The sequence below is a fragment of the Lytechinus variegatus genome, chromosome 1, assembly GCF_018143015.1.
Source record: "Lytechinus variegatus isolate NC3 chromosome 1, Lvar_3.0, whole genome shotgun sequence".
Taxonomy (NCBI): Eukaryota; Metazoa; Echinodermata; class Echinoidea; order Temnopleuroida; family Toxopneustidae; genus Lytechinus; species Lytechinus variegatus.
Window position 1 is genome coordinate 31,439,369 of NC_054740.1, and position 16,538 is coordinate 31,455,906.

General features: G+C 34.2%; 1 protein-coding gene across 8 annotated transcripts in view; it reads right to left on the bottom strand.

Annotated features, from left to right (window-relative positions):
- The window catches only part of LOC121411328 (C-Jun-amino-terminal kinase-interacting protein 4-like), a 79,534-nt gene that overhangs the window by 21,991 nt on the left and 41,005 nt on the right, over nucleotides 1-16,538 (bottom strand). For 4 of the 8 annotated variants that reach the window (XM_041604050.1, XM_041604041.1, XM_041604019.1 and 1 more), the window contains 7 exons: nucleotides 16,228-16,348; nucleotides 14,676-14,758; nucleotides 9,356-9,403; nucleotides 2,826-2,883; nucleotides 2,189-2,341; nucleotides 1,437-1,610; nucleotides 756-815 (listed from right to left, as the gene is read on the bottom strand). In XM_041604050.1, coding sequence (XP_041459984.1) covers nucleotides 756-815; nucleotides 1,437-1,610; nucleotides 2,189-2,341; nucleotides 2,826-2,883; nucleotides 9,356-9,403; nucleotides 14,676-14,758; nucleotides 16,228-16,348 — 697 coding nt within the window. Of the gene's footprint in view, nucleotides 1-755; nucleotides 816-1,279; nucleotides 1,325-1,436; nucleotides 1,611-2,188; nucleotides 2,342-2,825; nucleotides 2,884-7,835; nucleotides 7,860-9,355; nucleotides 9,404-11,465; nucleotides 11,487-14,675; nucleotides 14,759-16,227; nucleotides 16,349-16,538 lie in introns of all 8 variants that reach the window. The other 4 variants (XM_041604003.1, XM_041604012.1, XM_041604027.1 and 1 more) reach the window with 4 other exon arrangements.

The following is a 16,538-nucleotide window of genomic DNA, read 5'->3' on the forward strand; positions in this document are numbered from 1 at the left end:
AAAAACTAAAAACTGATTGCACAAGGGCAATTTGAGATACATGTAGTAATAAATAATCCTTAGGGCATAATTCATATTACTCTGTTATTCACCTAGTTCTTTCTTACAAAGATTTATATTATTCTTATTTGTTTGGGGTCACCTGTGCCTGGGAGGCGAAAAGCGAACTGAATCACTATGACCCGCAGGTCTCTCCTCCCGATATAACTGATTGGGGGGAATGCAGGTGGACCACTACACCGAGGTTTTCCCCCTACTCTTATTCCAATAGTGCAGTGGGTTCTTAACGTGCAAAGGTGGTGACTCTCCTCTACACGGGGCCTCCATATAACGTCCTATCCGAGGGACATTGTGTTTTCCATTGTAACATAGCCTGCATCTATGAAACATGGGAGAGACGTTTACACACAACGCACTGGCTTCAGTCATCCGCCCGGGGTGGACTCAAACCCACGATCTTTGGTTCGACGGGCAGACGCGTTATCGACTGAGCCAACACCGAGCCAACAGACACGTTAGCGACTGAGCCATCACCACATTTAATGAAGACAATTAAAACTCATGTATTTATTAGTATAAAATTAAAAAATTATCCCCTTTAGCACTCTGATATGGCAAATGACTAGATACATAAAGACAAGTGCCACTTTCAACAATGGAATGAAGGGATAAGATCTATTATTCAATGGAGAATCTGATATTAAAGAATATTATTGACAAGGTATATTTGATAGAATAGGGAAGCATACACTTACAATTTCCAGATGGATGATTTGTTTTTCTTTCCTTCAAAGGATGGATGTTCTCTGGAAGCTCTGTAGGATAACAGTAGAAATGTAATTCACATTATGGCAGTCAGTAAACAAATACTTAGGTCATGCTTTGTCACACGCAAGAAAGAATAAGGGAGAAAACATGAATTTGGTTGTCCTAATAGTTCTCATCACCAAAACCATCATCATCATCATCACCACCACCTCCACTATCATCATCACATCTTACCTAATCATCTCTGTCCACCTAACAGCTTCTTTGAGCTTGATCAATCTCTCCTTGCCAACCCTAGCCATCACCATCACCACCAACATCACAATCATCACCACCAAACTCACCACTACCATTACCATGTTTTTTTCTACCATCTGTCTACCTGACAGCTTACTGTAGCTCCATTTATCTCTTCTTGTACTGGCTTCTTTACATCAGAACCCTACCACCACCAATAACATGCTTATCACCACCATAACTATCACTACCACCATCATTATCACCATCTTACCTAATCATCTCTGTCCACCTAACAGCTTCTTGTAGTTCCATCAATCTCTCCTTGTATTGGTTTCTTTCCATAAGAACCCTAACCACCACCAATAACATGCTGATCACCATCATAACCACCACCATCATCATCATCATCATCATTATCACCATCTTACCTAATCATCTCTGTCCACCTAACAGCTTCTTGTAGTTCCATCAATCTCTCCTTGTATTGGTTTCTTTCCATAAGAACCCTAGCCATCTCCACACGGGTGAAGCGTTTCCTCTGGGCCATGGGAACACCTTCTTCATCATCAATCTCTCGGATCTTCTCATTCTCCTCCCTCGCCCTGGAAGACAAAAAGCATTATTGCCTCATAAAGAAGTACATAACACATGTATTCTCTGTTAAAGCTGTTTGAATATATGGACGTTGCTTTCCCTGGGACCTAGAGACAAGGCTGTCATTATCCTGTCCATCAATTTCCATTTAAAAAAAAATTGATTACCAGTACCAAGTCTTATAATGTATGGACTCAAGATTTCTCTGGAATCCAGTGGCAAGGTCTTACAACTGATTACCGGCATTCAGTCTTGTAATGTATGGCCTCAAGAATAATATCTATTTATCTTCTACACTTTACAGCATTCATAATTATCACAAATATGCTGGCAAGGAATGGAGGGATTAAAATATAGCTACAAATAATGTTGTCCAAATGATCAATTGGTTATCATAATCAAACAAAAATGCCATCATTTAATGATTTATCAAAAGGTATGTGTAACAAGACAAGCTCCAGCACAGGAGCCTATAAACTTGATTAGAGAATAGTCTCCCTAAAAATTGCAACATATTACAATGCTGCATTTTGAGGTTTAATCTAATGACAATTAAACTTTAAAACAGTTGAGAAAGAATCGTTACTTTTTCAATTCCTCTTCTAGATCTGTGATGCGTACGTTGAGACGAGACTTGGAATTGTTGATGCTCGTAATCTCCTGTTTTAACATCTCTGTTTCTGAAGTGAGTTCATCTACCTGGGCTATGAGATCATCCTTGACAACATTCAAAGCATTCCTAAAGAATGAGAATTGGAATTGGATACATTATAAGGAGGTATATTACAAAATGGATAAACAAATGTGTCAAATAAATAAAAAAAAAACACAGTAAAGAATAAAATGAAATGTAATAATAAATTATATGAAGTCATATAAAAAATAGAAAACAGAAGAATTAAATGAAAAGAAATAAATAAAAAGAATTAAATTGAATATGATGAACTAAAATGGACATTCTAAAAAAGAGGAAAATATGAATGAGAATGACAATTTTAAGTTGAAATAAAACAATTACTCATATGATGTGTGTTTATATACTGGTACTATATTTTATGTACTGTATGTCTCAATTCTAAAACACAGTTTCGTTAAAAGGGGCTTGCAAGATGTTCTTTCTGTAACATAAATGCAGTATGAACAATATATCATTCAAGTATGAAACAGCGAAGTGTGTTCAATCATTTATCATGTGTAGCGGGAATACTCCTTACAAGACTCACTTTGTTTGTCTAAGCTCTGAGTTTTCCATGAGGATGTTCTCCACTTCTTTACCCATTCCTAGGATAGAAAAAGAACAAACACTGATCAAATACGATGATCTTAGGTATTAACTCAGAAAACAAAAATAGCAAACACCAAAGAATTAAAAACATATTTACAATCATAAATATTTCATACCATACAGGTTTGTTTTTAATTTCATTTTTTTTTACAATAAATAGACATAAGATTATGAGGAAGAAATAGTTTGTATTTCTCTATGAGAAAGGCTCTTTCAGGAAAATAAGACTTCTTGATCAGGTGTGATATGACTTCTTTAAATGAACTAATCATTTGGAGTAAAAGAACACTTAACATTGTGCAAGCGCAAATGTACCACTACACAACAAAAATTACAATTTTCTTGGTTGGATTCTTTAGATGAGTATGCAGTCAAGGACATACTCTTATTAGGGTGTCAAAAATAACATTCCTACCATATAGACATGACTAGAATAATAGAGAGGTACAATATTTTTTTGACAAAAACATGAGAAGCTGTTACAGTAGAGTAAAATTGAAAAAATAATTCATATGAATAATGTGGTCTGACAGATTTACTACTAACTAGATCTTAAAAGAAAATATTAAATTCTTCCCTGTAAGTATCTAAAGATAGTCACATACTCTCTCAAATGAAATGGGAAAAATTTGTAACAGTGGCAGACAGTTCTGTCACATTGTATAAAAGTTTAATCCTATATTATTTAATCTTAAGTATTTAACATGATGAGAGTGAAGTGAGCTTTCTAGATAAATTTCAAGAGAAACATGAAAAAATAAAGCACAAAATCGTCATTTCTACTCTTCTTTATTTCAATTAGAAAATGGAGAAGGTAAAATTTGAAAGAATAATACCAACAACAAGAACAGTATAAAATTATTCTTTTCTTACAACAATAAAAGATTTATAAACATTCAAGGCAGGGAGAAAAATCATGTCACAAATACAAATCACAATAGACTATACACACAATAGATTTGTTTACTTCCTTTAAATGCAAATGGAATATGCAGAATTTTGAATCCCCACTAACCCTCAAAGTTCTACAGTTCAGGTTTGAGTGTTGATAGATATATAGCATAATTTTATTTGATTACATTATAGGGTAGTTAAAAACAAATATGAAACCAAGTCAAAAGCTATTTTTTTTATTCTAAAATATAAAACCTATATGGTAAGTCAAATCAATAATCAATTTTCTAATGATAACAATGCATTTTGCATCATTTCATCTTAGTTCAATATTCTGAGAGCATTTCATAATTATAACATGAAAACAAAGAAGCACCATCATAATGTGGAATATTTTTCCTCATGTAATACCAATGTCATTTGCTGTATCAATTTGAAATGGGAGATAAATATCACTCCTCAAACCTGAAAAGCAAAATTATTTTTCTTTGCGGGTTGCAGTGCCAGCACTAGATTTACTTTTACAATACCATCATCAGCTTCACAAACTACTTGTTGAAAGTGGGCTAACACAACCTAACTATTAAACTACATGTAGCATACTGGCCGATGTAGCTACTTATTCAAAGTATAAAGGACGAATTGCACCAATTTTATCTCAAATCTAGTTAACTACTCATCCTCATCTTGTCGTGGTTTATATAATATAAATTCCTTTCACACTGACAGGAAAAAGAATGAATGGGACATACATGTATGTGAAATGTAGGATCACCGAACAATAGGACATTCAACCAGAATGGGGATCAAGTTGATTTCTAACCAGATGACCCATAATACAAAGCTTAGCAATGATTTAAGAACATTTTTTTAATTACAACAGGCTACATTGATTACAATGTAGAATCAATCAGAAAAATCAAGCAGACAATCAATTGCTATTAAAGCTAGGACAAACTCTGACGGGCAACTTTGTGTATATTATCTTAGGTGTAGGTAAGAGGTAGGGTAAGGGGTATTTATAAATATGGATAGGGTTACATTCAAGTTAAGGATCCAGGCTAAGGTTATGGTGTTACTTGCAGGGAAATTTTGGATATGGTGAACATTGACCTCAGGAAAACTGCCCTAGAATGAATTAGAGGCAATTGTGATTTAGTCACTTTCTCTGCAGTATGAAACCTTAAAAACACCTTGAATAAACCTTATCATCAATACCCATATACCATGAAGTTGGTGGACTGTTTTAACACTTTGCATATGAAAATGTCAATAATTTGTGCGCAGCTCAGAAAAACTACTATTTCAAAGCTATGACACAGAAGTGGAAACATTCTATTGCTGAGAAAATGTTTCTCTACAGGAATAAGAAACCAGTTTCAGACGATAATCCTATCAAATTCAGTGTTTTTGTTCTCAATATCAAGGTATTGAGATATTAAGGCCCGGTCACATATAGCCCGACGCACGACCTGCGCACTGAAAATTGGAAAATAGGGCCAGTGCGTCGTTGTGCGCTCAACTCCTGTCAGAATTTGTGAAAGGCTAGCGAACTTGCATCGAATACATAACATATTGCTAACGCGCTGCGCGTATATTGGGCGCATACACAAAACCTCCCAACGACTGCATCACGTATTACGAGCGTGTTGAACGAATGGCTAGCGCATGCACTGCGCATTCAACGCGCAGCCCGCGACCGAAAACTTCCAGTCACGTGACTGTGGCTGCAAAACTAAAAAGAACCTCAGGTCAGATGGCATCTTCGAGCTCGGGCCAGATGACACCCAGGGATATGAATATTCCTAGTACTATGTCTGGTGCCGGTGAGAATCAGTCTTGATAAAGATTGGGAGGGACGCCAAAGAATGATGCACAAGGCCAGTTTTGCTTTTTAATGCATATGTCATTGTTAAGCTTTCAAATAATGAGGACGTGGTGGCGAGTGCCGAGTTTTACGCATCTATTAATTGTTAAGAAGTTGACAATAGTAATGTTGGTTTCTTAATTTTTTTAATGTGAAAATGATGTTACTTTCTTCATCCGTGTTTAATGTTCATGAGTTTTGTAAATGGGAAAAAATGTTAAAAGTTGTTTTGGATATTTTATATTTATGTGAAACAAAGCATTTCATGTTTACCTATATATCGCACATAGACAGTGTAGTTATATAAAAAGATTGAAAACAAGTTTTAATAAAGTAGTGACAAATGATTGTTTTTACACAAAACGTTTTGTATTATTCCATAATTGTTGAAAGAGAAAAAGTTGTTATTGAATCGTTTTAACGTAAAAATAATGTGTTTTGTATTCACAAGTTAATTTTTTTACAATTATTAGGGCCTACGAATAGAAAATTGGTTATTTAATATGTTTAATTAAAATAATACGCTTTGTGTTTGCCCATTTCTCACGTGGACAATGCAGATTGAAAACAAGTAGTAATAAAAGTCTTGGTAAATGATTTTTTATCAACCTCACATTTCAATTGTTTGTATTCGATTTTAATATTCCAAAAATGTCAAAAGAGAAAGCGTTGGTTAATAAACATAGTAAAATGTTTATTACACCTTAAATCGATCGAATTTGTCATTCTCATTAAAACACGTTTTGTTTAATGTGCAGTAGATTATGGAAACTATCCTCCTTGAACATGTCCCTCAGTTCAAGTTTCAGTGCTTGTACCTCTTTTTTGTTTATTTTTGTTCGTTTATATTGTTTTAACTATTGATTTGCTATTACCAGAATAGCTTCAAATCATACCAATAAATAATGAAAACTAATATAAGGGGACTTGCCAAGTAAATGATATAAAACTTGAATGCAAAAGATTAAGACAAAGATTTTAATGTTATAAAAATGCTAAAAAAGAAAACACTTGTAAAGATTTTAATTTATTCCATTTCGGTTTTGTACCCCCCCCTTCCTTCCCCTCAATAAAAAAAAATGGATAGGGGTTTTAACTTTTGCAAGGCCTTTAATAAAATTTTTTTAATACTTTACAAAGAGCCAAAAAGTAAAGAGAGGGGAAATATGAAAAAAGCTAAGAATAGACACATGTAGGAGAAAAGTGTGTGTGGATTTGTATTCAAATGTTGACCTTTTTTCCTTTCTCCTTCTGGAGACTTGTAGTTGGTGAATAGTCAGTGCCATTAGGTTATGCTGATGTTGAAGAACTGCAATTTTATATTTCATTTGAGTGTCAGGATCATCCATCTTCCGAGGTGATTCTTTCGAGGGCTGGAGGAGAAGTGATGAGGAGTTGGTGCCGGATCCACTTACATGCCCTATGACTACACGCCGGGTATAGGTTAGGAACACGCAAGATACACGTTGTGTGCGTTAGAGACACGTTCAGCGTTCGTTCATATTCGTTGTGTGTTCGTTGGAAAGCACGTTATGTGTGCGCCAGTCGTTCGTTCGAAATCAGCCGCCGAATACTCAACGTAGGCTCAGCGTACGTCTAGCGTTGGTCTAGCGCGCTTTGCGAATGTTTAGCGAGTTCATGGCGTATAGAGTCATGCGTCGAGCTCTGCGCATATTTTTGAGCATGCTCAAAAAATCACGACGCACAAGCGAAGAGCGTCGAATATATAACGTTGGTAAAACGCGCTCGTCGAACGCTTAACGAGTAACAACGCATTGACCAAAACTGCCAAAAAGCCATGCGCCCCTCGTGCGTCGCCTATATGTGACCGGGCCTTAAGGTTAAAACTGACCACCGACTGTACTAGTACTGCTGTTATGATTAGCTGATACCACTGTCAATAATAATACATGCAGCACCAAAAGTATTGCTGTGCATCATACTACAAGTGTCTAATATTCATATTGCTAACATCTAGCTTCTGTCAATTTCCAAGAATACTCAAAAAATTAAAAATTGGGTCCATTCAGTGCATGAGTGAATGATTACTATTTTGAATCACATAGTCAACATATAAATGAGAAAATCAAGCACAAAGGGTGAGAAACAGATAGCAGAGGAAAAAAGGAAATTTGGAGGTTCAGGACGTCATTGAGGATACCATACATGGGAGCCATCGAGTCTTACCATAGAAGTTATCAGGTGTCATCACTGGTTGTTAGATAGATGCAATGAGTGTGGGATTAATAGAATACAAAATAATATGCTTTTACAGTGAATTACAATGTTTGATGAATATTAGTGAACAACACTCACACACATGTATATATACATAGAGCCTTTGTATTTTATTGCACACCTCATACACTTTTTCATTATTTAATCTTTTTATATAAGGGGTTCAGATACTCCACAAAATCTAAACATTTGTAACTGCTTTTCAATTCAAAAGAAGGTAGTCATCAAACACTTTGATGAACATGACGGTTTGGTCTCTATTAAACTAGTAAAACAACAATTTAATAATAAGGTCAGATGCAATATTTCATGCAAAATTATTTGAGTTAATTTTGAACATTACCAGTTTGAATTAAGTGTGAACATATCTATGATAAAAACAAGGCACTTGTAAAAATACACAATCAGACTTATTCTTATCATAAGAAGTATAATATTTCTATCTATAATATACAGCCATATCTAGCATCAATTTCCTTTCAAGACTTCAACATATAATGATATGTCTACAATTAAAGACTACTGTATTCATGGGAATCGATCTAACAGTATTATCAGCAAAGGATAAATAATACAGTATTATTATTTTCTTTGGGGTATCTCTTCATTTTGTTGAAGTTTCAAATGAATACAAATGTGATAATAGGCTTTAAAGCTAATTTTTGTCGCGGGGGAGGGGGGGGCAGTTCAATATATTGCTGTACACACGCATGACCCAAAAAACGTGTTTAAAAGGTTTGTTTTTTTTAGTCTTGCTTATTGCGGCGCTCAAGCTGCATGCAAGCTAAAATGCGCGATGCTCTCGAAGATGAAAAAAAAAACATTTTAACATGTGTACATTTCACCCTGGTTTTAACAAAATGATTGAAAAAAAAACAAGTTAGCTGAAAGTACATTGATCTAATAACCATATCTGTGTATAAAGTTTTATGAAATAAAGACATATAGAGGTGATTTTTCTCCATAAATTACGATTTTGTATTTTTTTTACAAAAACTTACGTTTTAAAGAAAAAAACGTACTGCCATATTTTGGTTGCAAAAATGTACTAAACACGCCAAAAACGTACTGGTTGGTAGGTCTGCATTGGACAACTTGTTTAGGGGCCAAAATGTGTTAATAAAGCCTGCGAAAAACTCGTTAAGGGGGGTGTTTGGAAATAATTTGGCCACGTGTGTGTACAGCAAAACATTTGACTGCCCCCCCCCCCAGGATTTTTGTACAACACTAAATCTAGATCACTACCATCACCAAAATCTACAGAATGCTATGTTTTGCTCTGAATCAATCTATGAAAATTTTCTCCATTTAACAAGATCAATAAATAACCAAATATTGTCTTTCAGAATTAACAATGGGCATCAAGATATAAGCATTAAATACAGATTACTCCAACTGCAATTATTAAATAGCATGACAATATTCAGATTAGTTGTTCTCAATCCCCAAAGAAAACAGTTAAGACAAACCTTGCATAAATTCATTTTCAGAATCACATTCATCACTAGAAAGATCCTCTTTTGAAAGACAGGAATAAATAAAAACAAATGAGGTGAACAAACAGACAAGATACAATGGTAAAACATAAAAAACAAGTAGTTATAATCTGATAATAATAAACATGCAAAGAGGAAATTTTTGGGAATGATAAATATACATCAGTATGGGTGAACAAAACAGGGAATTGTTATTACTATAAGCACAAATTAATTAGAAGACAAAAGGAAAGATATATTTTACAAACATAAAACAATAAATCATATGATGATATCTTTTGTTTCAACTCCAATAAAATAAATGTGTTGACTCATCACAAACAACTACACAGTATATACATATTTTTTTTTTTAAAGAGGACTTTGATATGAAGTGAGGAACATAGAAATTGAAAAGAATGGCGGCAGAAAGAATGAGTAAAGTACATTTAAAGCAACAAAAAGGAAAGGGAAGAGGGAGGCTGAATATTTAGACTGTTTTTGTTGTGTTGCATTTTACATAAATCATACAATTTGAATAGTTAATTATTAGCTTAATGGTCAGATATACAGTATATGTTAAGAGTTTCATTTATGCCCATCTATTCACATGGAAAAAAAATACAGCCAAATACTATAATGTAATTTTAACAGCAACTGATACCAAAAATCTCTCTGAAATTGGAATTTCTTCATAAATGCTTTTAATCTTGGAATGTATACTACACGCTTACTGCTTATTCTTGACTAGATGTACCTAGGTGAGTGTTAGAATATGGCGCTACCTCTCAAAAAGTTTTTGCTTAGTTAACCTAGGCTTATATCAGGGGGTTTTGTGCAATGCTATAAACAACCCATATGTAACTATGAATCAGTCCTTGGTGTCCACATGCTATGTTACCATCAATAGAAACAACAATAGCATACCTTCCAAAAATGTGTGACAAAATAAGCACTTTTACTATAATCTGTACATTACTACTTTTTTTCAATATGCAAGATATGCTTGCTACCCCCCCCCCAGAAAAAAGAGAATGAAAATAAAAAATCAAGAATCATGCAACAGTCAAATATAAATCAATTAAGTATTGCTAGACATACACTTAAAGCGACCTTTTATTGAAAAATCATGGGGAAATCAAGGCTTATCTCGGAACAGAGAAGGGATTCAAGTCTTTCACTCTGCTGCATGCCTGAGGGTGTTATGTAATACACGCCGGCATGTCTGGGAGGTCTGGAGGAGAGCAATAGTAGGTAGACTAACCAACCAGAAGTAAACTGCGTGTTTTCATGAAACATGTACCTTACCAGTGGTTATTTAATTTTGGGTTAGCAATCAAGAGACCTGCTATGAGTCTAGGAATTGGGATTGTTGGAAACTGGAACTGCGATGATCCGAAATAAATAACCTTCACGTGTTCGGTCAAATTCGTGCTGTCCGAACTTTTATCGCATTAGTCTGACGGGCGCTCATGACGGGCGGATTATATTATGCAAGTCAATTGGCCTTTTGCAAATTTTGTATTGTTTCAATTTTCCCATGATTTGTTAGTTGCTGGGCCCTTTAAATATATGAAAGAGCTAGGAAAGGAGGTAGCATGCATTTCAATATAAAGCTTTGTTAATATACAACCATTTCTAGACAGGATTTAAAGAATGTAGAAAAATCAGCCATCAAAGGCATTTAGTTTTGTCCAAATCCATCAAATAAGAAAATATTACTGAAAGTATATAGAGCAATATCCAACAAACTGAGGCAAATGCCAGCAGAAATGAAACTTGAGGGGATGTTATTTAAATAATCAGGAACAAAATCTAACAAAAATTCTAATTTGGTGGGTTAGGTTGTGAAATTGTGGATAATGTAAGTATCTCAATATTCCTGATGCATTTATTTCTGACACATGCTTGTACACTTTTTTAAAGCTTCCTTTCCAATAAGTTAATAAGCAGACAAATACTTGTTTTATTTGTAGATCAAGCCATAAATAATTGCAAAGCATTGCACCACATATACAGTCAAGTCTCTAGGGAGTGCTTTCAATTTCAACACTGACATTTTACTACATCACAGACTACACTGACTATATACTACAATACACACCAGAAAATTCCCCAGGATCCACTAATGAAGACGAAAAAAAGGTAAAGGATTGAAAAAATATGTAGAATTTTAAGTACTTGCTTGTTATATTCATAATAGATACCATTGACATTTTATGCAATAGGTTTTGTGTGCATCAGAATAGGGCAATTCTGATTGGGTGAATGAGAGTAAGAACGCTTACATGTAAAACCCCTGGTAGATCCATTCAACTTTTTAATTTTCAGTCACTAGATCATACCCATATAAGCATATTATTATAAAAATTTCAGCATGAGTAATTTTTTTTACAGACCCAGAAATAATTTCCTGAAGTATGGTAGTGAAAGTGCAGAGAAAGGCGATACATGCAAAGTGTATTAAACTACATCTTAAGAAGGTGATGAAAATTGTAATTTGAAGATAAAAAAATCCTTATCACTTAATTTTGTTCTCCACCTTTGAGAAAGACAATAACCTTGGGTAAAACCACAACATTCTCATGACAAATTAAAAAGATAAACTGTTACTGACTTTAGTCCCATGTGCCATCTTTTTTTGACAAAGTCATCAAATCAACTTAATAGATAATTCAACATAAATTTAGTAAGCTCTGTATACCCCATACAAATTCATTTAAATTCTTCTTTGAAAAGGGAAACTAATCCAAAAGCATACTGAATGTTATCTGCTATCAAAGTGAAGAATGTCTTCCCTTTTCTACAGTCGTGTAGATAGAGAATATGATGATTATTTCATGATTTAAAGAATGGATATGCAGAGAGCAATTTCATTACTGTTACCAGTGGCGTACCTAGGATTTTCCACAGGGGGGGGGGGGGCAAAACCGTCCGCCCAAAAATTTGCCAAGCAAAAAAAAGACAAAAAAAGTCTTCAATCACAAATAAAGGTCTTTCAAGCTCATCAGGGGGAGGGGGGGGGGGCAGGGATACATCCTTTGCATGGGTTGTGGCTCGTCAGGGGCAGCAGACTGCCCCCCCCCCTTGGTACGCTAGTGACTGTTACCTTTCAAGTCAAACAGAAATAAATATACAAACAGGAAATGAAGGCAATAAAGGCCACCAAATCGTCCAAAATAGTCGATTAAAAATCCGAAATAAGCCCTGGCAAATTTCAGGGATCAATACAAAGAGTAATTGGGAATGAAGAGAAGCAACAAAAGAAGCCCCACTACAGAAAATATTAAATTTCCCTTGTTATTGTTCATGTTTTGAGGAAAAATTGATACAAGTTTAATGGCATATTAATATTTAAAGTGTGTATTTTATCTAAATACTGCTACTCATGCACTAACTTGAAAGGCACAAGTAAAAGAAAGCTTGATTTGAGAGATCTAAGAAAACAAGTTCAACAACTCTTAATAGGATGATAAGTCCAGTAACTAAACTGATGTGGTAAATAAGTTAATTTCTAACAAGAATTCTGCCTCACAAAAATCAAACAGCAAAGCAGACGTTCCTATCATACTGTGAAGTGTATGCACCATTAACCCTTGTTTAGATATATTTAAAGAATGCTCAGCAACATATTAACAATGTACAAACATGACTAGACAAATCAAATTTACATATTACACATTTTATGTGTCAAATCTCAAATAAAGTTTTCTATCAAAATCTGTGCATAAAAACACATGACATAAAAAATCCATGAAATGTCATATGATGTCAAGGATTTGTTCACACAACTTTGATAGAAAAATAGATTCCCCCAATTATTTTAAGAATTTGATCAGTCCACTTCTTTGTGGTAGACAGGTGACAGTATTATACTGATGTACATTTTATTAAGGCATCAAAATCTCATTGACTTTGTACACTAATAGCATGGAGCTATGGAGCTATTGTTTTATAGCTCCATGCAATTAGTTTAGTGTTGATACTGAGCATTATCCTATTACCCTCCTGTCAATATATTACAGGTCTATAAAGATGATAGAACAGTTCTCGAATGAAGGTAGTGCTAATCACTACTATAATGCACCAATGCCTTAAAGTATAATATTGAAAATTTCATTATCACATCAAGTTTAATTGGCTTACATAATTGTACTGGTGATCCAATGTTATTTATGACATTCTTGCATAATACACAATTAGATGGGATGTCTTAGAAGTAAGAATTAAACAATGTTTGATATACAGCCTTCCAGGTTTCAGGTATATGCTGAAATAAACTGTGTCTTTAATTGAATAATACTTCAGAGGTTGGGGGATTGACAATTAAGAATTTGAAGCACTAATGGTACTAAATGTCATCATTATGCCATTCTTGATCTGTCTGAAGGAGATAATTAAATGCAAATGCTATCATCCATTAGATAAAGTCAATAATGGTAGTAGTCATGTCTTTTTTTTTTAAAGAAATATTTTCAATAACTCTAACTTAAACATTTGGTTAGTAAGGTAAAGGGGGAATTAAGAGTGGATTAGAAGGTTTTAAAATCATACAGACTTTGCTATTTTGTAAAAAAAAAAGAGCCCTAAAAATAACATTCCAAAGAGCCTGAAGTCTGCATTCTGGGGCCATTGTTCAGAGATGTTCTGATAATTGCAATTTCTAATTTTGACAACAAATGCTGTTTTACACAACAGGCTCCAGGGGCGGTATTGAGAAAATTTCTCAATATTTTATCTTTTCTAAGAGATAAGTCAATAGGTATTCTGGTGGCTGTCATTACCATTGTCATAAATTTTGTCTCTTCTCTTTAGTGCACACAAATAATGTATGTATTCATAAATGCCTGAATGCATTATTCATAAATGCACATAATCCCTTCACAATGAAAAATATGACAAAATTCATGACAAGGGTCTATTAGTCATAAATTTTGACATATTTTTTAGCACCATAATAATCCATTACCATGCCGACTGTATATCAAGCACACAATGATATTGTCAAGATTATAGTGTTGTATAAGTTTAACTCATCATCCGTGACTATTTTCAAAAGCATTTTTTCATGCTACAAGTAGCAGGTGCCAGATCTCAGGGACAAATGACAATATTAATGATAAATTTATGAATGACAGTTATCAATGGTAACTTCCATGGAATAATTCACTTTGACTGGTTACAGAGCAAAGTTACCATAGTAGTTAACACTGAAGTTATAGTCACCATCAATGATAGGTTTTATGCAACAGGGATCCTTATACATCCACAATCCAGTGGAAAGTTGCCGTGGATACCATTGTTGTATACATACCTACGATGTTAGCACCTTCATCCATCTCACTGATGACAGACGGATCCAACTCATCAAAGATGGTGGCAGACTTTGTACCTTGGCTACAGTTTTTTTTTAAGAAAATGAAAAGAAATGGTAACGAGAATACAGAAACTAAATAATGATGAAATGCTTTGTTTGTTTAAGATCTGAAATAAATTAGAGCTTAGATAAAACATAGTGTAGTATGTTTCACGGTACACCATGTATCTTTCTCATTCTCCTGAGGACGACAAGAACACACTTGTCGAAACATCTAGATTGGGTGGTATTTTTCAGGACCAACACTTGCCCAAGAAAGATACATGGTGTACCGTGAAACCTACTACACTATTCTTCTTCGCCATGGAAATCTTCAATAGATAAAACATGTTGCAATCTAAGATTACATAGTTGGGCTCTGAAGAAGGGCAAGTGTAAATTTGGTGATGTAAATGTCAGCCTACTGAATGATTCCATCTTTGAATGTCTTTGAAACAAGGTCAGCATTATTAAAGAGTGAAAACCCATATACTAAAGAGATCTTCTTCATGTATTTTCGACAAGGGTGTATCTCTGCTTTCATAAGATAAAAATGTTGTTTTATTTGATCCATGCTGTGACTAGAATGCTTAACAATTAAACTATTCTATCTACATGAACACAATTTTCTACATATATTCATAATACTTATTATCAACTTTGATTTATTCTCACAAAGATCATACTGACTTGGCTCCGGAAAAATACCTTTGACCCAATCTGCATCAATACATAAAGCTAAGTGTTTCTATTGTCACTTACATATGAACATCTCACTAAATCAAATAGTTTTATTACAATTGAATCATCTTTAATGATTTTTTTATGTACTAATGAGCAGGCAATTTTTTTTATGTATGGGTGCTATTTTTTATAACTTACTGTTTAAATCTGCTGTTTTGCATAATGTTTCACATGACAGTGAATGTGTATTCTCCAGGGCTCATTTTAGTATTTAAGGTCAAAATCACCCGAGCCCATGTGCAATATTTTCCCTGCTTGTGAGCATTTACTGAAGATGATTCAAACATGATAAAATTAGTCACATGTGCCTGCATTGTGCAATTTATATTACACTTATCAGGGGAACTGCAAGAATATATTTACAAATTTTACAATTTTAACTGTAGTAGATCACTTGACTTTTTTTTTTCCTGATTTGGAGGGCTTTTTTTTTTTTTTTTTTAATTCCCTGATTTTTCACTGACTTGGAAGAGTAAAATAATTTTCCCTGATTTCCCTGATGGGCTGGGAACCTTCCTTGTTGAAAGAAGCAGATAAGAAATCAATTGCAATATGAAATTGATTGCAAGACATATGATTGATACAAGATAAATACCTCTTTATATGAGGACCTAAAATAGATTTTTAATTGATTGCAAGTTTGTTTCACAATGTCCCATTAGATTCATATCACCCTTTAAAGCCTTGTGAAATATGAGCTAATTTGAGCAACAAGCTATGTCATATCTGTTTTAAATCAAGTGATTTTGAATCTAAATATATCCACCTTTTGACAGGTAGATTAGCCGGTCTGGTGACCCCTCCTTCATTGAGTTCTGGAGTACTTGCAATGATGTCTCTCAGAGCAGGGTTTAATACATGTCTGTTGTCTATCTGAGGTGTCATCACTGTAGAGGAAGACAGAAGAATTTTGAAAAAAAGTGACAAGAGAGAATAACAAGTATAAAGCTATATTAAATGTCTTTTCAATTATCACATTATTTAAAATATAGTTGTAAAATCCCCTCTCTATTTGTTTCAGCCCTGCAAGTCAAATTTCATGTATCATCAGAACTTGGAAGCAAGGGGAACATCTGG